Source organism: Chroicocephalus ridibundus, chromosome 1 (assembly GCF_963924245.1).
Source record: "Chroicocephalus ridibundus chromosome 1, bChrRid1.1, whole genome shotgun sequence".
Lineage (NCBI taxonomy): Eukaryota > Metazoa > Chordata > Aves > Charadriiformes > Laridae > Chroicocephalus > Chroicocephalus ridibundus.
In genome coordinates this window covers 213,161,042-213,182,864 of record NC_086284.1, presented here as the reverse complement: position 1 = coordinate 213,182,864, position 21,823 = coordinate 213,161,042, and the positions used below count along the sequence as shown (strand labels likewise).

The following is a 21,823-nucleotide window of genomic DNA, read 5'->3' as shown; positions in this document are numbered from 1 at the left end:
AAGAGCAGAAGGAGAGTTCGACAGTGGAAGCAAAGCATGGAGGTTTCCAAAGATATGGCTTCAGATCTGCCTCTGTCCTTCCCAGTGAGCTCTAAGCAAAACTCATTATCTCATTCCTCCTGGCTCTGAAAAGCTTCCTCTAACATAAATGTTGCAGTTACGGACCTCTCTGGAGAGTGGTGCAGTGATTTTTTGGAGAGTTTGGATCCTGTAGTGATAAATGCTACTAAAATGCCTTTTCAGATAATCAAGGCTACTCACCGGGATATTATCTGTTATTTCAGAGTTAGTGCTAGGCTCTCCTTTCGCCAAGCCATTGCTCAAGAAGCATTTTCCACCCAGATTGCTTATGCCAGGAAATAATGAGGTTTTTACCGCTTCTTTTCTCATTCTAGCCATTAGATCTGTTGCAATGGCATCCCCTCCTCCTCTTTGCAGGAGGGGAAGGCCTTTTCAGTGGAGGAGGAGGAGAGCTCTGTGCTTCCTCTCAATGGTCAGCTGTGTCCTTCCCCCAGCCTGGACACATTTAGGTTTCCAACAAGTCCAGGCTTGAGTTCTTCTCTCTCATGAAAGAGCGTAGATTTAGATAGATATGAGGAAGAAATTCTTTACTGTGAGGGTAGTGAGACATTAGAACAGGTTGCCCAGCAAAGCTGTGGATGCCCCATCCCTGGAGGTGTTCAAGGTCAGGCTGGATGGGGCTTTGAGGTAAAGAAATTAGGCTATGATGGTTAAATGAAGTGTGTCCAGGAGGGCCAGGGAGGGGATTCTGCCCCTCTGCTCCACTCTGGTGAGACCCCACCTGGAGTACTGTGTCCAGCTTTGGAGTCCTCAGCACAAGAAGGACATGGACCTGTTGGAGCGGGTCCAGAAGAGGCCACAAAGATGCTCAGAGGGCTGGAGAGCCCCCGCTGTGAGGACAGGCTGAGAGAGTTGGGGTTGTTCAGCCTGGAGAAGAGAAGGCTCCAGGGAGACCTTAGAGCCCCTTCCCGTACCTAAAGGGGCTCCAGGAGAGATGGGGAGGGACTCTTGATCAGGGAGTGGAGTGATAGGATGAGGGGTAAAGGTTTTAAACTGAAAGAGGGGAGATTTAGATTAGATATGAGGAAGAAATTCTTTACCGTGAGGGTGGTGAAACACTGGCCCAGGTTGCCCAGAGAAGCTGTGGCTGCCCCATCCCTGGAGGTGTTCAAGGCCAGGCTGGATGGGGCTTTGAGCAGCCTGGTCTAGTGGGAGGTGTCCCTGCCCAGGGCAGGGGGGTGGAACTGGATGATCTTTAAGGTCCCTTCCAACCCAAACCATTCTGTGATTCTATGACTCTGTGGTTGCATTCAGTGTTGCACCAGTCAGAGATAAGTGTGCAAGTGTTTAGCTATTGTGACCTTTATAATAGGGTCATCCTGTACCACCTTTTCATATGAGCATGTATTTTTCAGCATGCATCCGTTAGCAGCCTCACCTTCCATAGTGTCTGCAGAGCGTTGTCTTCTCTGTGTGTGGTCAAAGGTAATGAGGTACATAAGACTACTGGCTTAGTGGGAAGAGATGGTCAGAGCAGATTTCAAGTGGTCCCATAAATGATACGCTCTCACAGAGTGCTTACGCTTCAAGTAGGCCTTAATGGCATCCCATAAAAGGTATTTTTTTGTCTGTGTGATTGGTTCTGTAGAGCAATGTAACTGGAGAACCATTTTTGAACCCTGTAGTTCACATGAAGTGAAATCCTGGGGCCTCTGAAGTTAATGGGAGTTTTGCCACTGACTTCGGTGAGGGTCGGGATTTGGCTCCTTGTCTCCACAGCTGAACACAGAGCATCTACCCCCTGGGGCTGTGCAAATGGTAGAGAATTAGTATACATGATGAGGTGGCTCCATGTAGTGACATTTTCTAGTTTTCCCTTTTTCTTCCTCCTGTGAAATCTTTTCCTGCAGTATCAGATCATTGGGATCAGCCACAAATTAGGAAGAAATCTATCAATTCGTGAATACTTAGCACATACACTATAATCTGATTCTGATAAAAATAGTTACCCATGCACGAGATGGCTACCTGGCCATGAGATTTTTGTTGTTTCAATATATAACATTTCTGAAGAACAAAATGATTCCAAAATATACCTCTTATTTTAATTACCGTGATTTTACTAAAAACTTCCAAACAAGGCTTGCAAGAACTGGATCTTGCAAGATATTACACTCATGCCTTTAAGGTTAATAATCTCTCTGAATTTCGGGAAACTGCTTAAGAATAGCCAGCTATTCACATGACTAAATGTTTGTACAGGATCAGACCCTAAAAAAAGTAAATACTTCTTCCCAATGGCCCACTTTTCTGGGCTGTATCTGCTCCCCACATGCCTGCATTTACGTGATGTTTTGCTATTTATAATCAAATGGCCTTGGCAGCGGGACGGTATGTTAAACTTGGAGTTGGCAGTAAAGGAGGCTAATAATTGCGGTGAAGTATGGTAGTTGAAACAGTACAATATGTAAGACTTGTTGGTATAATGATTACACCCCAGCCTGTACAATCTGTCCATTTATACAGATTTCTCCAGTTTAATATACAGGTGAGTTATGCTTTCCATTGGAAAAGTTATTTATTTTATAGCTTATCTTTCACTGAGGCTTGCAGCCTTGCAAAGTTTATGGTGTGTTGCCAAGGCGCAATGTTCTGCTTAGTTGTTCCACTGTGACTTTTTGAAAAGGACGTGGAAAATGAAGGTAACAAAAGAGCGGGGTAATTTTGCTGCAGCTTCATACATTTTAATGTTTCCCTAGCTCATATTAATGACAGCAATTAAGTTTATTAAATATATTGCCATGTCAGAACCCACATCCTGTTTAGGGCAGTCGCTCAGGCTGCAGTGATTGAGGGCGAGCAGCAGAAATAAGAGGACCTGTTTTTTCCAGCTACAGCTTCACACTGCGCTCCCCATCAGGTCAAGCCGCATCCTGCAGCCCCAAATTCAGCCTCCAGGCTTGGGTCAGAGGGAAAGAAAACAGTCCTCAGAGAGCGAAGAGAAGGTCCAACGGTTAGGAAGCTAGTCTAGGAACTGGAAGGCACGCCGTGAATTTATTTGCTCTGTCAGACATTTCCCAAGTGACCCTAAATGGGATTTAGAGCTGTGTGCTGAAGCCAGTTATGGCATCGAAGGCAACTTGGGACATCTAAATTAAATGTATGTATCGCCTCCCTGTATAGACTGTACAGGGGAGAAGGAGGTTGTGGCACCTAAATTAGACACCTGTGTCCATGGGTACAAGAGTGGCCCCCGCCTTTCCCCGCTGCTCGTGCAGAGGGAGAGCGGATACTTGGGACGTGCCGACGTCCATCCCTGCCTACGCCGAAGAATCGCAAAGCTTTGGCAAGGATTGAGCCTCTGCAAATTGTGACCATGACCCTGCGTGTTTATTATGTGCCAGAGAGCATGAGCCAGATAATAATTTCCACCCAGGGAAAAGACACGGTTTACAAAGAGCTCAGTTCTCAGACAATGTTGTTTGAAGTGTGAAAAGGGCTCCCTGAAGGGAACTGCTGATGTTTACAACATTAAATCAAACTCTTATCGAGTTTGTCCTTTCACTCTATTTATTTTGGAGCATCGCTGATACAGTGTGTGTATATTTATATGCATGCATGTGTGTATGTGTGCGTATATATATATGTGTGTGTGTATGTATGGAAGAGTTATGATCCTTCAGCGTTATCCATTACAGCTAACTCCATGTTCCCTGTCATCGTACTCGAGAGGATTTCCAAGCAGCGTTTGGCCAGCACAGCGTTTGAGTTGGCTGCCTTCAGCACGAAGGTTCAGAAAATAATGGTAGATTAAAGACTCTGCCTGCCATCGTGGGCAGGGAGGATGTGAGAGACATGTGTTTGCAGCATGCTAACAAGGCACCGGCCAAAAGGAAATTTACTGGGTTTGTCTTTGTTGGAGGTTTCTCTCAAAGCTCAGAAGTGGTATGGCCAGATAAATTGCTGTGATAGCTTTGAACTCAGAGAGCTAAAATAAATTAGATACTAGGAACTCATATTTGATCATTAGATTAGATTCCTCGCATGTGCAGGGCCAGATTTGTTATGGTTATTCATGAGAAATATCCTCCTTGGCTTCAGTGGAAGTATTTGTGGTGGAGAGTCGTCACATTGTGGACCTTGGTATCCAATTCTGCGTGTTGAGACACTTATATATTTACAATTGGATGTAAGACCAGCTTCAACACAAAGTTCCCCAGACCATTGTCAGTTTGTAACTGCTTCCAGGTGCTGCAAAACAGGGACCCTGAGAGAAAAGCCAGGTTCCAGTTAGGCTAATCAGTCCTTGCTCGGTTCTGGGTGATGCTTAGCATGATAACGGATCATGCATTATTCTGATTTGTTTCATTTTCTTTTTGTATACCTGTGTGGTGGATAGAAGTAATATCTTTTACTGGGCCAGCTGGTATAGTTGGTAAAAACAAGCTTCAGTGCTGACACAGTCAGCTTCAAAGTTAACTCCAAAGCCAAGAACTATTGCTCAGGGTTTGAGTAGATATGCATCAGTTTGATCACCTCTGAAACAAACGATGGCTGTTTCTCAGGGAAAATGGAGTTGATTCCTGTAGGAGAAGGATATGTTGTGCAGGGGATGGAAGAAGAAAGAAAGATGTAAGTTATTTTTGCCCTAAAAGGAAAAGCAAGATGGTGTATAGCCTGTGGACCGTGACAGATACAGAAAGGTGGAAGGGTGATTATAACATGCTCTAAAACCAGTATCTCTATTAAATTTCATGCATTTTCTTCTCAGCACGGGAACTAAAGTTCGTGATGAAATACATTCAGTATAGATGATGCTCATGATACCCATGGGTGGGTTTGTGTGCCCAGAAGCTTATCTCATTTTTCAGACAGTTGATCATATAAAGGATATGACTTCTACCTGCTCATCTCCGCCTCTTTTGCCTGTGTTCTTAAACCTCGACATCTCCAGCAAAACACCAACAGCAAATGGATGGTAACATTTCTTTTGTTTTTCTAGAAGTAAAACTATACTATAAACACCATAATGCCATGAGTATTGTATAAAAGTTTGAAGATCCTCCAAGGCAAAATACAGTATAAAAGCAGAGTCCTGATGTTACAGCATTGCATGGTTAACAGGACAGTTCTTCAGAGGCATCTTGGAGAACGATCCCACACCCAGCTTTGGCAGCCAGGGCTGCTTTTTGGGCCACACCATTCGGCATACCAGCACGTGTTTGAACAGATCCTGCTGCGCTAAGTTAGCCCCAGCACTCCTCTTATTTTGCTCTGATTAAAAACTAGCATCTGCAAGGTTCTAATGCTGCTGAAGAGACCTTAGACGTAGGATGGTCCCCATCACTGTAGCATATGAGGGCTTCACAGGGTCTATCCCCTTCTAAAGTAAACACCTACTATTCTCCCTCTTTGGGAAACACCCAAATACCGAGACTACTTTTCCAGAATTACAGGAATTGCATAATGAACACAGAGTTAGCAGTGGTAGAAGATAGTTTGTGAACTATTGGAACCAGTGGTTTCTTATTGAAACCATCAACATTTCAGAAAATGATCCCTGAACTCAAAAAAATATATAGCTCGTATTTGAGTTACATGCCCGATTAAAAGTTTCATATAGCAAAAATGCATTTGCAAGTCCTTGTGGAGGCTGGCAGGAAAGACCTTCTGGAAGAGCTGGCAAGGGTATCATACCCCAAGAACTTAGTCTGCCCATGTTTCCAAAATAAAATTTGTCAAGAGGGAAACATGATCTGCGTTTATGCAGCTTGTTAACAAACTTGTTCATAAAGCAAAATGCTTTGGAGGAAGAATGTTCTTTGCAAATGTAAGTAAATTTCCTCTTTGCAGCTTGGTCTTTTCGATCCGTTACTGAACGGATACTTTGACTTATAGCTGTCTACACATTAAGTGTTCAGCTTAGTTTTCTTCTGCAGATTTGTAGTATGATGGTCAGTGCTCCCAGCTGGCTCATGTTGAAGACACCTGCCTTCACCGAAGAGGTGTTCTTGAGCAGAGCAGAGTGCTCATGACATATTGGGGTGACTGTAGCGTCTGTCTGCACCAAAAGGCTGAGTGGGTGCAAGGAGAGTGTGCGCAGATCTGCAGACAGCTGTACACCTAAGCTAAAGGTCTGTGCAGGGCAGGCAATACGACCAGAGTCTTCTCAGGCTGCTGGGTCATCTCTTCACAGAAGTGACCCAGAGGCAGTCAGGGACACTCTGGGTCATGTCATTTGGGTCACATAGGTGCATCTATAATAAAGCTGTAGGATCTACTTCACATGATGGTTTCATACTAGAGAAGTACAGAAAATGCACTTTATGATGAATGCAAGGCCGGATGGGTCCTGTGTCCATCTGGGAGCATATACTGCACTGGATCCACCAGGATTTGTGCTGGGCCTGGCAGTATTCCCTGCGAGGGACAGAGGATGGAGCAGTGAACATGGTGCTTAACCTAGATGCTGCCTCACCAAACTTTTAGCCACCTGGCCCCAGTGGGAAATCCAGACCAATTTGCCTCCCTGTCGGTGGGAGAGGTGATCAGAAGGAATCCTCTTCAGAGGAAGACTTGAAGATCTTCCAGTTCTCAGTCAAACACCTCCCGTTCTCCATCAAGGGCACAGGGCCCCAAGAGAGGATGTCAGGTGTCATTTGGGAACCATGCTTTGCTCATGGTACCCGTTCTTCCGTCTACTTGAGTTAGAGGTTGTGTGGCGGTGGCAGTCACCCGAGTGTCCTTCCCAGTTGGAGGTAGGCTACCCTGAGTGGGAACCCTGCTCCTTCCTGCCCACAATCCTGCTGGCTCCAGTACTTTTGAATAACTCAGTATAGATTGGTTCATTGGCAACAGAATGGGATTGGTGGCTCTCCACTCTTGGGAGATGGGGGTTTAGTCTCTCACCTTACTCCCAAGAGCAAGTAGTTCATCTCATTTCTCTTACATCTTGGGTCAGTGTTGCCAGCAGGAAGGAGGGGAATGATTTGGAGGAGACTGGTTCCAGATGTGCCATTGGCATGAAGGTAGAAAAAGCTGCATGTCCTTTGAAGAACAGGGTTACAGTTTGGAACCTGGGCAAAATGAAAGGAATGTCTCCAATTCGTGGGACACATAAATGGAAACAGCAGGCTAGAGTATGTTAGCAGAGCTTCATCTTTTAAGAAACACAAAGCAACATTGCCATTCTGCTGCCTTAGTTGGAAAACAGTGAACACTTTGGGTACCGCCCTTTAAGGAAGATGTGGACTCGCTGGAGAAAGTCCAGAGAAGCTCACTAGATCAGAGGATTAGAAAATATGAGTTATGAAGAAACAGTGAAAGAATCAGTTTGTTTAGTCTAGAGAAGAGAAGACGGAGAGAAGACATGATAACAGTCTTCAAATATGTGAAAGGATGCTTCAAAGACAAAGGGAATAAACGATTTTCCATGTCTTCTGGGAGATAATGGGGCACTGGAATAGGTTGCCTGAGGAGTCTCCATCTTTTGGAGATCTTTAAGGACTGGTTAGCCAATTATCTGTCAAAATTACTTTGACAGAGCTGGGGTGGGGGAAAGGACTAGATGACCGCTGAGTCCCCCAGACCCTCTGATTATTTTATTGGAGGTCCCCAGACTGTGAGGCTCTGGCCCTGATGGATTCTTCAGTTTCTTATAATTTTTTATTGCTAGTGGGCATTGGGTTTCTACACTGTGACTAAAAAATTGATTTCTGTACACATCACATACAACATAAGAGGAAATCTTTGCTTCCTGGCTTCACCTACGTCAGATAGCACTAATTACCCCAGCATGTGGCCCAACATCAGTTCGCTATGGTGCCCACTCTTCCAACAAATCACATGCCTCGAGGAGTTAAAAGAATCAATTAAATTCCCTTGAAATGATTGTGTTTACCGGAGATTTGAATGTGTCTTTATCTGTTTGTGAAACAAGATCAGTTAAGTTTTAAGGTTGTGTTTTTAGGTTGTTCAGCTTAAGCTATTTGTGCAGCCTTTGCTGCTTTAGTGAGTGTCCGTGTATCTACTTTACTGTAACTCTACATTAATCATGATGAATGGCTATGTACGTTTCAGGGTGGCAGGAAAATCTCCAGGGCAAACAGAAATCAGACAGGTTGGAGTGGCTCTGGAAGCTGCTGCATGGTTGAGGCTAAAAGTAGTCTCAGGCTGTTGATGTTAAATCTTTAGATGTAAAGAAAAAAAAAAAAGGTAGAATGTTTTCATCTAGGGCTGTAATGGTGACAGAAAGCAGCCGTGCACCAACAAAATAACGTTGTACCTCTTTGTAGCTGCCAGACCTACAAGCCTTATCTACGCTTGCTTTTATTGCCCCAGATTTTCCACCGCTGTTGCCAGCAGAGACAGCGGTGGGAAGTTTGAGCCCTCGTGTGAATGAAATCATGATCACTGCCAGAGCAATCACACCTTGGACCAGCCAGGAGAAGAAAAAGTATTCAAGGAGAGCAAAAGATCTCTTAAAACTTGTCTTGTCTGTCCGTTACAGGATCGCTGGTGATACAGCGCTCAACAAAAACATCCACGAGTCCGTCAGTGCTCAGATCCGGAAGAACTTTGCAAAAAGCAAATGGAGAGTAAGTGACCTGTCCTGAGGGATGACACTTAGACACGTACCTTTGCTAATGTGGCAACCATACGGCCACCCTTTCAGTGTGTTAGTGTTTTTGTGGCCTGAAATTTGGGTCAAAATAGTTGGTCCAGGCTATTCAGGCCCCGCAGGGCCTTTTAAAGAGAGATGGGGCTGGGGCTTCTCATAGCTGAAGCACCCATGGTTATATGTGGAGTTGGGTCACCATTGCGGGGGGACATGAACATGAAGAGGGGTTGGACTAGATGATCTCCAGAGGTCCCTTCCAACCCCTGTCATTCTGTGATTCTGTGACAAGAAGCAATGTAGACACCCTGTGTGTTGGTGCAGGGTAGGATGTGTCAAATACGACTTTCCTTGTAGGCTGCCGCATCCCAACTGGGTGCTAGAAGGAACGACGGGGAGCAGGACCAGGGAATAAATGCAGATTGCTTGTTTTTGCAGTTTCTAGCTTATAAACTAGAAATTGTGAAAAGTTTGAAAGATGATGGACTCATGGAGTTCTGGCAACTCTGAGCAACCAGGAGAGGAGCAGAACTAACCCTTCCACCTCCGATTTTTTAATTCTTCCTTTCTTTTGGGGTTTGTTTTTTTCTTTTTGGTTTCTTTTTATTCTCCAGCAAGCGTTTAACGCCACAGCGGTCGTGCGGCACATGAGACGGTTACACCTCGGCAGCAGCCTGGACAGCGCGAGCGCCAGCGTGTCGAGCACCCTCAGCCTCGCCACGCCGCTTCCCGACACAGCCACACGGAAAGATTGTGAGTAGCCGACAGCCCGGCAAAGCTCCCCCCGCAGCAACCGGGCGAATTCGCGGGATCCCCATTTTCTCCTTGACCCCCCCTCCCAGGCTGCAGTCCTCGCTGCCAGTAGGTTTGGCTTTGTGCGAGCAGGTGTTTAAAATAAGGACTGAAAAGGGACTGAGGCCTTCAGTTTTAGCTGGCCAAAAAATAATGATTCAATTGGAAAAGTTTATGCACTAAAAAAAAAAAAAAAAGAAGTTTTCAGCTCAGTGCATTTTTGAGAGAAAAACACTGTTTCTGGTGGAGAAAAAGGGCTTTCGCTTGGGAAAAAGACCCAGACCCCCACAACAGAAAAGTTCTGTATTTGGTTGAAAGCTGAAAAAGTTTACTCAAACTGTTTACGTTTGAGTTTCCAGTATTATGATAAGACATTTTTCTGTAACAATTGGCTTACTTTCCATTTCCATTTTCCATGGGGGAGACTGATCCTGCCAGTCTGACCCAGCTTCCCTCTCCCTGGGCCAAATTAAGCTCCTGTAAGAAGAGGCTCATTTGTCTGAGCAGGACTCGGGCTCCATACACCACAACGGGACTTGGCCCGCTGCCTTGTTTGTTACATGCTATAATTGAGATTTCCAAGCTGCCCAATGGAGTCAGAGGCTTGGAATATATATTTTTTCCGAATGCCAGGGAAGGAGACGTGGCAGCGAAGGGATCGTTTGGAAGAGAGAAATGCCTCCTTTGCAATGAAGCCTATTTAATCTCTGGCTTCTGAGCATTTCTTTTATTCCCTTCTGTCCATCCATAAAGATTTGTATATCACGAAATGGAAGGATGTGGACTTCATAATTAGAGGAGATTATTTTAAGGTACGGCACCAAAAAGGAATGCCATAATAGCTTATGGTATTGCAAGTCAGTGCTTACTTCACTGGGGACTGAAGTGGTCATTTCTAGACTATTTCCTGCACCATTCTGGAACCAAAAGCACCTACTATTCAGGATGGATTTTGGATGGTGCTGCTATCTGGCCCTGCCAGCCCTGCCTGCCAACCTCTGCTCCTTGATGAGGCCATGCCACCAGCCGCAGTCCCCGCAGCTCTGGGTGGAAGCTGTGGTTTCTCCTGATGCCCTGGGCATCGTTTCCCCCAAGGCTGGGGTGGGATCTGCCCTTTGGGCGCTGCGTGAGATGTTTTTCCCAGCCTGTGCCACGGCCGAGCCAGAGCAGAGCCCTCTGCATCCCAGGCCCCATGGGGATTCATGCCCTGTGCCCAGTCTGCAATGCCCAGCGCCAAATCCCAGGGCCGCTGCTGAAAAAAGCATCTCTGTGCCCCTGGCACCCACCTGGCACCTGCAAAGGAGTGATGCAGTGCTGACTGGCAGCAAAGCGCTGCCAACCATGCACTGGCAAGGCCGCAAGACGTAGAAAACCCCTTAGAGGGCAGAAACGTGCCTTTATTTTGGTTCCTGCCACAGTATGGCTAAGCTGGACCCCAGTTAGGTCTGGAGCATCTGGTGGCATGTTTTGCTGTTAAACTGGTGGGCGATTAATCTCCATCCATCCATTTGATTAATCTCAAATGGTGTTAATTAATAGCATTGAGTAGTCTGAATAGTAATGGAAAAACATCTGTGATCAAGAAGGGTGGGAAGAGAACGAAGTTTGTCTGACCGCGACAGAATCCAGCAGGTCCCTGTACAGAATCCAACCGTAGTTTGCAGTGATGGAGAAGTCAGCATACGAAGGATAGAACCAGATGTGTTCAGACAGGTGAAGTTTTTTTCACGTCAGAAATATGAGACAGAAAAGTATCGAAAGATTTCCAAGCATCCCAGGTTAAGTCCAGCTTGCCAGACAATACAGAAGGGCTTCCCTTCCTCAAAGAAATTAGAGTCAGGAGATGCTGGCGCCTCAGAGAACCAGCGAGGAGAGCCAGAAGCAAATCCAAGGAGTGATATTAAGAGGGAGCTGACGTATCACATGCAGCCTACCAAATACCTCCTGTTGGGAAAAGGGAAACCTCTGAGGTCTCTCTCCTGCTTCTTTCTTTCTCGCGGTTTTCTCTGGGGACAGATTTCTTGCACAAGGAAGATCCCATGCAGCAAGTTACACGAAACAGCTGTGCCACCGTTACAAAATATAATACTGCCTGATGCTATTAATGGACATTTAATGAGCTCTCCAAATAGTTTCAAATGCAGCAATTTCACACCATTGAAGACAATTAAATACAGCTTTCGCCTGAGAGTAGGTTATGTCGGGCTTGCATCCTAATTCTCTTCCCTCTATTAGCGCAGAGCCGAGATGATGCATTAGGCTGGATTATGCGACCTGTCAGAAAAGTCTAAGCGAATCAGTCGGGATTTCTCAAGTGTGTTGGCTTGATTCTCAGTCCATGCCTGGTTTATTCTGTTTAGACATGATTGGACTGCCTAGATAAGTACAGCACCTAGGTCTCTGTGTTTTTAAGGTAACAGATAAATTGCAGCGTGTAAGCCAAGATGTCAAATGTCGACACTGCTGGGAAATGTAATGTGGCCGAGTGTAGGTACAGCATAGGCATCCCTGAGGTTGAAATACCACCTTGAAGGACGGAAAAGTAGGTAAAAGTTGTTAACAAGCATCGAAAAGATCCTAAGTAGTCAAGGGGCCGAATCAAACTCCAGTCTGAGAATGTATTAATATAGATTTTATCCATCCTTTATTCACCAGGCTGGAAAAATGGACTGTATTTCTAATCACTCTGAGCCTGCATCTTGTCAGGGCAAGGTGACCATGACAGGTCCCTGGTCGGCAGCTTTTCCCGTACCGGAGCTGCCATTGCACATCAGTGCCTACAAGGCTACCGAACCGCATGGAGAGCTGCACGTACCAGCAAAGTCTAAGGATCGCCCCTGTGGGGTCTCAGCAGCTGCTGGGAGATGGGTAGTTCATCCGCGGAAAGCTCTGGCAAGGATATATTTTATTTCTCTTCATTAATGCTTTCCATAGAAACTGCTGACATGGTCCTGGAATAGCAAAATCTTGAATCTGTCATTCAAAACCCAGCCTGCATTGGGTTTTCAGGGGTTATGCTTTGGAGGGTTTTGTTTTTTAAAGCTGTGGCGGAGGGTTCACTGGAAGCACGCTCTTTCTATAAACGGTTTAGCTAATTTTTATTTTTTTTTCGTGCAAAATATTTGTCAGAAGTCTTTTATTAGTTCAAAAGGAACTACCTGGGTAAATTTTGAGTCCGGATACTCAGCCTACGTCAACCTACATCTCTTAGCTGGAAGTCCTGGAGATAAACCAGCGAAACCTGGAGAGACATAAGCTGTCACTAGAATGATGTCCAAGTCACACAAATTTACATTCCCTCTAGGTTTGCTGGAACTCAGCAACGAATTTGACCCGCTATACTTTTTTATCAGCATCTTTGCGGAATGCCTGGGGGATTTTTTTTAGTCCAGGTGCACAGTCTGTTCGTTTAGCTAGATGGCCATGATGAGAAGTTTAATCATCTTTAACGTGCCCACAAGGAAAATTATTCTGAGCGAGCGCAATGCTGGAGGGATTTTTGAATCCCGCAACTCTTTGTCTTCAGCCCCAGAAATGTGGAACCGGTCTGGTTGAACACATACCAAAGCTGGACATTTATTCACTGCGACATGCGTATGCAACTGCCGGTGGTGGCAGTAGGCGAACGGCGGTGGGCCAGGAGGGCAGAAGATGCCCCATGGAGGTACCCAGCCAACCCACCACTGCAGGAAGAGCAGGAGCACCGTCTCCGTCTGCGGTCCCCTCTGCTCTGTAGCGTGCTACGAAAGCAACGCAACTTTGCCCACATTGCCGCCTCCAAAAATAACATTTCTAACTGTGTTTCTGGCTTTCCTTTTAGGTATGTCTCCATCCACTCTCTGTAGTTTTGTTTCATCTGCTTCTTCAGGCGTTTCTGCGGTAGGAGGGGACCGGAGACCCAGACCCACCACAGTGACCACAGTGCACACAGGGAGCAAGTGAGCGCCGGGGCGGCGAGGAGCGGGCAGGCGGCCGGGCTGGCAGGGCTCCTCTGCGCCATCCCACCCTGCGGTGCACGCTCAGCGAAGGACTAGAAGAAAGAAGATTTTTTTATGGCCATATTTTATACTGCAATTCTGAAATGTTTCATTTATCACAAACTGCAATGACTCCAGGGGGAACGGATCTAACAGTCTCTGGTGCTGTACATATATATACATATATATAAATATATATATATATATGTGAGTCTAGCAATGTTCTAACTAATGAACACTCATTCTTTTCCCCAGTGATTTACTCTTTTCTCAGTGTAGGTAACAGTATATGTTGTATTTTTTTTCCATTAACTACAAACATCTCAACTGGATTATTTAAATAGAGATACTTTTCTGAGCATTATTTTTTTTTTCTTTTAAAAAGTACTTCCAGTAATGTCCCTCCTTCCAGTTTGCTGGAGGATAGGCTGTTTCTGTAGGTAGGAATTGACATTAACTTTGCAACACGGGAGGATTTCAATGGCATGCCGTTTCTCGCTCCTCAAATTGGACTGCAAGTCTGTCTGGCTTTAGCAGAGCTGATACTGCTCAGATTAAGAAACTGCTGCTTTCCCTCCCCTCCTCCTCCTTGAAAGCCATGGCGGGAGTTAAATTGCCCCCAGCTGGGAGTCAGCTCATCCTTGACCTCATTCCTGTGGCGCTGGGGACCTGCAGCACCCTTCTTTCAGAGGAGAGGCAGATTTACAGTGCCGGTCAGGAGCCCACCAGAGCTCAGCAAACGAAATGGCAGAGCACACGGTCTCATCCTGCAGCTCCTATCTCCTCCGAATGAGCAGAGCAAAAGAAAAGGAAGATGTTGGGCTGGGAGTCGTAGTCATCCTCTGCCACTGACTCGCTGGGCTGCCCTCGAGCAAGACATTTAATTCACCAGCCTCCTCCCGTCCAGCCAGAGGGCTCCGTGCCAGAGGTGCTGAGCACCTGCAGGTCCACCGGGCACTTTTGCCTTGTGTTGCCGATGCTCAGCATCTCCCAGAGTGGCCAAAACCAAGTATCAGAAACCAAATAGCAAAGTTTGGACCTTAACCTCTGCGTGCCTGGGTTTCACGCCCGGGGAGAAGGGCGATGCTTGCATCGCTCCGCGAAGCGCTGGCAGGTTCCTGGGTGCAAAATTGCAGGGTCAGGTGTAGCGTTTGTCCACCACGCTCAGCTCTGCCTGGTGAGGAGCACTGAGCTGGGAAAGCAGGACCTCGCCGAAAGGCAGGGGCACATGCAAGGACAGTGGTGGCACTGCCTCCCCCTCCTCCCCAGAAGCTCATACACAAAAGAAACTCAGTTTCCCCATTTTTATTTAATTACTAAATACATGCACTTCCCAGGCTCCGTGTGCTGGTGCACCGTTTAGGAACAGCCACCGTGAGTGTTGTGCAGCCGTGCATCAAAGCAGCTTGAAATAGAGAGGAGAGGAGATCTGCCCAGATTTGCCGAAGGGCTCCAGGTTACGTCTACGCCATTCCCAGCTGTGATTTCCCTTCGAGGAGGCGAGAAGGGAGGCGGGCAGCAGAGGCAGGCACCCTTCCCCGGCCGCTGTGAGCCTCTCACACCCAAGACGGGTCCATCCCCAGCCAGAGGCACAAGCCAGTCCCCGCAGCGTGCTCTTATTGCCACGCTCACCTCATTTATCCTACACGAGAAATTGTGAAAGCCAGTCGCAGACGCAGCTGAACGTATCAGTCAGGCAATAGTAACCATGCTGGGAAAAGCCATAAGGTACATACTTTTCGTTAAGACTTCAAAATTCTGCTTCAGCTTCAGTTGGCTGGCTTTGACCAGCAGAGCTGGGATTTCATCCATCGTATTTTGAGCGCTAAAAGCTGGAAAAGCAGGTGGCAGTGAACGCTGGCTCTCTTTGAAGAGGCAACTCCTTTGGTGGCACTTAAACCTGTTTCACCTGAAAGATGTCTAGTTTCCTCGGTATTAAGCTGCTCCCCGTTTTCAGAGGGCTGTGGCACATCTGAGCGAGCCCCCGGGCGCCTCTGGTTTCCCTGATGGTGGTGTAGCCGGCATGGATGCTCACGCAGAAAGGCTGCAACTTCAACTTCTCACTTTAGGAAAGATGCCAGATATTGGTCTCTTTGGGGCTGGTGGCAAAACTCCTTATAATTTCCCTGGTGAGGACTTCTGACTGAAATGGCGGTTGGACTAGATGGTCTCCAGAGGTGCCTTCCAACCCTACCATTCTGTGATTCTGTGAAATTTGGGCAGACCGAAGGGCGGGGGATCTCCTCGCTGCAAGCCCCCATCCCCAGGCAGCTGCCACAGCGTGATCCTGCCCCACTGACAAAGAGTAGAAAGAGCTTTATCGGCTTTTTCCCTCGGGGCTCTTTATGTCCTGCTGCAAAGGTGTCTGAAAAGGAGCATAACACAATTTAAACTCATTCTAAGGCCACTTTATTTTGCCAACCTGAGCAAGGAAGGTTTAGTTTAGGAGAGGCTCCTTTCTCAAGAAATTGAAGTTATTTTGGACACCCATGATTTTGTAAGCCCAGCTGGCCCTATTCCGCTCCAGTTTCAGGGATGTGAGTAGGCAGTCTCCCAGCTTGGCGTCAGCGGGGCTCCCCACGTTTACAGACGTGCAGGGTTTGGTTAGGGAATATTTTTGTCTTTGCAGAGTGGTTTTAAAGGTTAGGGCTCAAGCGTTCCCTCCTTTGCCTTCTCTTCTGAAATCTGAGGTCTGGGTTGAATCTGATGTAGTTGCTGAGGCCACTAATCAAAACACAGCGTCCAAACGTATCTTGCCGAAATAAATAAATCAAACGGATTTCCATCTGCAAAACAAAGAGCAGTGATGGGAGCAAAGGCAGACAATGACTGTCCTGCAGCTGGGGGGGTGGGCGGTTTCCCATATGCTGTGTGCTCCTCCTTGCTGGATGCTTTCTGTGTTTTTTGTTGGGAGGGGTATTCTTTCCTTCCACGCTTCGAATTAGGGTGATTTGTTTTCCTTCCTGCAAGTAATATTCTGCCATGGTTGTGTAATTTGTCATCATTCTCTTTGGCTTGCTATCAACTGCTGGGATCTTCAGACAAGAAACAGAGGCACTTAAAAGCAAAATTGTTTCTTTCTGCTGCAATTTTGGGTGCTGGGAAGTTGTATCAGTGAAACACAGCTGGAGACCTGACCGGGGGTTCACCACATGCTTACAGATCTCTCTCTTGGCATTGAGACCCGAAGTATCTCTTGATTAAAATGTCTCAGTTTAAATCGGGATAAATCTGTTAATTAGGATGACTTAGCAGCACCCAGGCCAAATTTACGGAGGGGGCTGGAGCCGTTTGCCCCTAGGTGGCACAGCCTGGTACGGCAAACACTCGGGCATCGCTTGCCAGGGAGGCTCCAGTGCCGTTGCGTGTCCTCCCCCTGCCTCAATCCACCTCTGCTCAGCCACCCTCACGAATGAATGCAAAAACAGGAGTAAATAACGCGTGTGGGGGGGGAAAGGGCTAATAGCCCAGAAGTAGACGATTCAAAACAAATCCCCAGCTGGCCTTGCCATGAAGGAGCAGGTAGAAAAATCCCTCTGGGTTCTTTCCCAATGGACTGTCCTACTAAACCATGGGTGATTTGCTCCTCATGTGAGGACTTCAGCCTGGACTCACCTGTCTGTTACCCTTTTCTGCTTTACTTTACTGGCACCGATGTGTTTTTCCTTTGTAACTTGTTTTCCTCAGCTCCTTCCCCTTCTTTTTCTTTGCTTGCAGCTTTGATTGTTGATTTTTACCTCCAGAGTCACAGAGGCCACCTCTGATGCCAACAGCAGTGCTCTTGCTGGGAAAACAAACAAAAAAAAAATAAATCCAGAAAACCTCCAGCTGGCCCCTTAGCCTGCAGAAGAAGTTGTGAGGACAGGCTGCCCGTGAACTCTGCGAGCTGAAAGTCAGTGTTGCAGTGGCAGGGGCTTCCGCTGCTGACCTTGCATGTGACTTCATTCCCAGTGCATCCTAACTTTCTGCTGGATCATCCCTTCTGCAGCACGAAGTGGATATTGGCCCCGCGGCACTGCTAGTGGGGAAGTAGGAGTACGGGGAAAACCTGGCAGCAATGCTTTCCGGAGACTGTGTCACTCTGTTGGTGATGTCCCTTCTGTCCTGGTTGCTATTGTACAGGTGCCATTAGAGCAGTAGGTGCAGAAAAAAAAGTAGGATTTTACCTATGCCTCGTGTGTCTGTTACGGTTGTGGTGCTGAAATAAAACCAAGCAATGACAGAGGTTCGTTCTTGATATGAATCAAACCACAGAAATGGGTGTCAGCCCACTGTTAGACATCTCCATGTAGTTCTGCAGTAAGCATTAGATAGGGGTTTCCACCATGCACGTGTCCTGCGTTCCTCCATGGCTATTGACAGTATTTTTTTCTATAACCAGTTCTCCTTCTTCTGGGCTCCTGCCCAGCCCTGAGGGACTTCAGGGCTTCTCCAAAGCTTTTCCCAGTGCCGGGAGCCAACACAGCCCCTGACCTCTGACTTTTCTCCCCAAACCCTCTGGAAACCAGAACATGGACCTCCAGGTTGCCCAAGAAATGCAGTGGCAGCTGGCCCCAAGGCTGCCCCTTCCTTAAGTGTGACCCTATTTTTAGGGAAACAAGTCCCCAGGGAAAGCCAGAAACCTTTTAGCCTTTGGGGAACAGTCAGAATATTGTCCTTTGATGTGAACTTGGCATTAACTGGATTGGATATAGAGAACCTGTGCTATTATTTCCCCCCGTGACAACAACTCCAGAGGAGAACAGCACTAGGTGAGCACTGCACAGGAACACCAGGTAGTTTTTGCCATCAAGTTCATGCAGACTGTAGCCTGGTGCTTCTGCTCTTTCAAAAGAGTCAGGGGATTCATCTACTGGCAAAATAACAGTTTTGAGACTGAGCCCTGAGGTACAGGAGTATCATCCGTTCAGTGTACGCGAATTCCCATTTAATGGGATTAGTTGCGTTCTTGCTCCCATGCGTATTTATCTGTCTGAAGTGGGGCCTGAATGCATCCCAGAGCTTTGTTATCACGCTTGTTTGCACCAGAAACCTGATGCTAAGAATTACACTCATTCAAGCAAAAAGAGGAAACACACACAAAGACTACGGTATCCAAGGAAAACAGTATGGAAACCAAGCGTGGAGGATTAGTTGGCAGATCACTGTGAGCAATGGCTGGGTGAGGAAACGGCGACCTGCTCACAAATGTTGCACAAACAGAGTTTCCCCTGGTAAATTCGTCATTCCAGATGTCTTGCCCAGCAGCAAGTTTTACGCAGTCCCTTCCTTTTGTTTTTTTCCCCGCATGACTGCAGCTGGGTCCTGCCTTCCCATCCTCTCTGCTGGGATGATCCCATCTCCATGACACACGTGTGCGTGTGTGTGTGTGCGCGCGCATGTTGTGTCCCCAGGGATCACAGATCCCACCAGTGGGAGGTCAGGAGTTGGTTCAGGTTTTTTGGTCCGACTTTGCACGGTTGGGTCAAAGCTGTGTAAATAGTGTTTGTAACGGAGGATAAAGGCTCTTTAGCCCAGACTCTGGTTTTCAAGACCCCGTCCCCACCATGAACCGTGCCACTGATCTGTCCAGGTAGCTATTTTTTCCCTCCTCTTCATAAATGATAAGGTCAGAAGAGCGGCTCTTACATTTTTTTCATACTCCAGAGTGGAATCAGGGCATGTACGTTCGCAAGCGTTGTGAAAAAAACACTGCTGAACTAATGACGACATCAAATGTCCAATAAATGCATGATACTGCACTGCATGTATTAAACTGCTGTTCACTGTTTCTGTATTTCCCAAGCCTTTTCTTTATGCACATTCAACCCAACCTTTTCTTGAAGGGGTTTACTTCTACGTTTTGCTTTTAAATGACTCGATGTATCTGTAACTCTAAATCCATCGTTGAATTTGAGTAAATGCAAAAGCTGATGTTTTGTAAACAAGATACTGCAAAGCCTGGTAATGTATTTTGTCTTTCTGTTGAATGCTCTGCAGCATGTACAGGAAGAGTCACCATCCAGAGCAGCTTAAAACTATGCAGCGGTCACGTACACACGTCTAGAAACAGGGAGTCGGGGAGGGGAGGATCCCTTTTTGAATACAATGCTTAAAAATTTGATCTGCATCAAAAGTTCCTTCCCTGGGTTGCTAATGCTCAGGACTAGTAAGAAGCATGTTGGTGTGTCTCTCTGTTTTTTTCTTTTTTCTTTTGGTTCGTTTTTCTTAGTCAGATCTTAGACTGGTTCATGCAGTTCTTCGTATTTTTCTCTTCCTACATGATATTTCTTTCTCACCTCTTGCAGAATGAACTGCATTTTGGGGACCAAGATGCTGTGATTATTTGCCTGCACAAAATAGGGCAGAGAGCTGAGCTAATTATCCCATCCTTTCTGAAGCACCACCACCTAAATACTAGCATTTAATCCTTGAACCTCCATGTAGTACCACCATTTATCCGTGGAAGAGTTTGTTGTGATGCTTCTCCTTCTTTCACATGGAAATCATGCCCTTGCCTTCTCTTCCCTTAACCATTGACCCATTTTCATTTGTGCTGGTCTTTCTGAGGCAGGATGCAGGATGGCCACATGGTACTTGTAGTAGCTTCAGCCCAATCCTCTTGTGGGCATCAGCAGGGCATTGGTCTCAGCTCCTGAGTGGTTGCTGTGCTAGTGTGGATGATGTTCAAGTAGTACTCAAAGCAGAGCCATCTGAAAGGGCTGGGAAACTGCTCTGGGTTCCTGGCGAGGACATGCCAAGCAACGGGGCTGGAGGCAAAGCACCATGCCGGTGGCGTAGGGTGCAAGTATTGGTCCTTGGAAATCCAGCAAGGGAGCGCTCCGTGGTGGCTGAAAGCACCAAGAAGTCTTGACCCACCTTCAAGGCTGGTGCTCAGCCAGGATGCTGTGTCATTGCCAAAACACTACGTGGCAGCATAGAAAATCATCATTAATAATGGTTGTAAACCAGCCTGAATTCAGATTGCTGAGGGGGCACGTGGCACAAGGCTCCAGGAGGAGGTGGATGTGTGCTGTGGTTCCTGGTGTGTGGGAGCTCCTAGGGGAACGTGCAGGGTAACTCCGAGCTTTTCCATCTCTCGTCTGCATCCCCTGAGCCCAGCATGGCATCACACGTACTATGTCTTGCTAGATCAAGCTGTAGTATGACCCTCAAAGTGAAGAGCATGGAAGGCTGTAGCTCAGAGGGAGACACGGTGTGACTCTTTTTTCTGGTCAACGCATCAGCGTCCTGTTGCACATTGGCCTCTAGTTGAGAAACAGCATTTTGGTCAGTTTGGGCCTTTTTTTTAGGTAGATGTTTGATTCAGGTCAGCAAACAGTGAAAAAAAGCCCAGTCTGCCCAGAGTAGTGACTCCCCAAATATCCCCAACTGCAAAACATCTCTCAGTTGACTTTTAATGAAAATGCAAGCATGTTTTCTACAAAGGCTTAAACCTTAGTCAAGGAATGTCAGTGTGCCTAATATTGCAGGTCTTGTGATTGATACGAATTAATTCATAACAGCATCCATGTCCAAAACAGAAGGGAGAATGTGTATTTACTCCATGCATGTATTAAGGCATTGCAAAAGTTTTATCTGCATAATGAGTTTGCAATACTGCAAATTGTTAATGGGGCTACGTCGCAAGTGGTTCTCTGCCTTGACAATCATGTATACATATCGAGATTTCTATCATAATGACAATTTAAAGGGATGACTAATTGTTTTCCTCCAATAAATCCAATTAAATCACCCTGATGTGAAGTCTGATGTTTTTGAGCGCATGAGCCCCCACCCACGTGCAAGAAAGGGAGTGAGTCATTTCTACGGCTGCTTCACTGCTCCGTTGTGTTTCATGCAAAGATGTCCTTTTATGTCGCAAAGGACAGTGAGATTTTTTTCCTCCCCGATTCACTCCATAGGGAAACAGATTAAAGGGACGATTTGTCTTTCAGGTGTTTCCTAAAGCTGCTGTTGGAAGAGATGCCATGTCAGCATAGAGAGACATGGCTGTCTCCTGGGGGTTGAGAATGTCTGTGTGGGGCTGGGCAAAGGAGATACAGTTGTTGGAGAGTGCTGCCCCTTTGAGCTGGTCCTGGTGATTTACACAGCCTGTGGTGGGAATCATGAAAGAAGACGGGATTTTTGCTAGTGTTTCTGAGTCCTTTTGCAGTCAGCGGTGGGCTTCAATGGCTGTTGCGTGTGCTCCATCATTGGCTTCTTTTTCCTCCAGACCATGTTTCCAGTGTGTATTATGACTGCTTTTTTCCCCGCCTCTTTTTTCTTAATTTTACCCACTTTGATTTCTGCTTTTCTGGCTTTCACTCACTGGTACACAAGAATTTCTTCCTCTTTAAAAATAGCTGGCAAAATCACTACACCCAGACAAGAGCTGGGCACCCAGCAGGAAGGTGGGACCATGCTTGAGGTCGAA

At 46.6% G+C, this 21,823-nt stretch overlaps 1 protein-coding gene across 3 annotated transcripts in view; it reads left to right on the top strand.

The window, feature by feature from the left end:
* Window positions 1-21,147, top strand: part of CAMK1D (calcium/calmodulin dependent protein kinase ID) — a 235,676-nt gene extending 214,529 nt beyond the window's left edge. Inside the window, exons 9-11 of one of the 3 annotated variants that reach the window (XM_063323613.1) lie at window positions 8,531-8,618; window positions 9,253-9,391; window positions 17,125-21,147. In XM_063323613.1, the coding sequence (XP_063179683.1) occupies window positions 8,531-8,618; window positions 9,253-9,391; window positions 17,125-17,171 (274 nt within the window). In that variant the 3' untranslated portion in view covers window positions 17,172-21,147. Of the gene's footprint in view, window positions 1-8,530; window positions 8,619-9,252; window positions 9,392-13,250 lie in introns of all 3 variants that reach the window. The other 2 variants (XM_063323612.1, XM_063323614.1) reach the window with 2 other exon arrangements.
* Window positions 21,148-21,823: the final 676 nt, after the last annotated feature.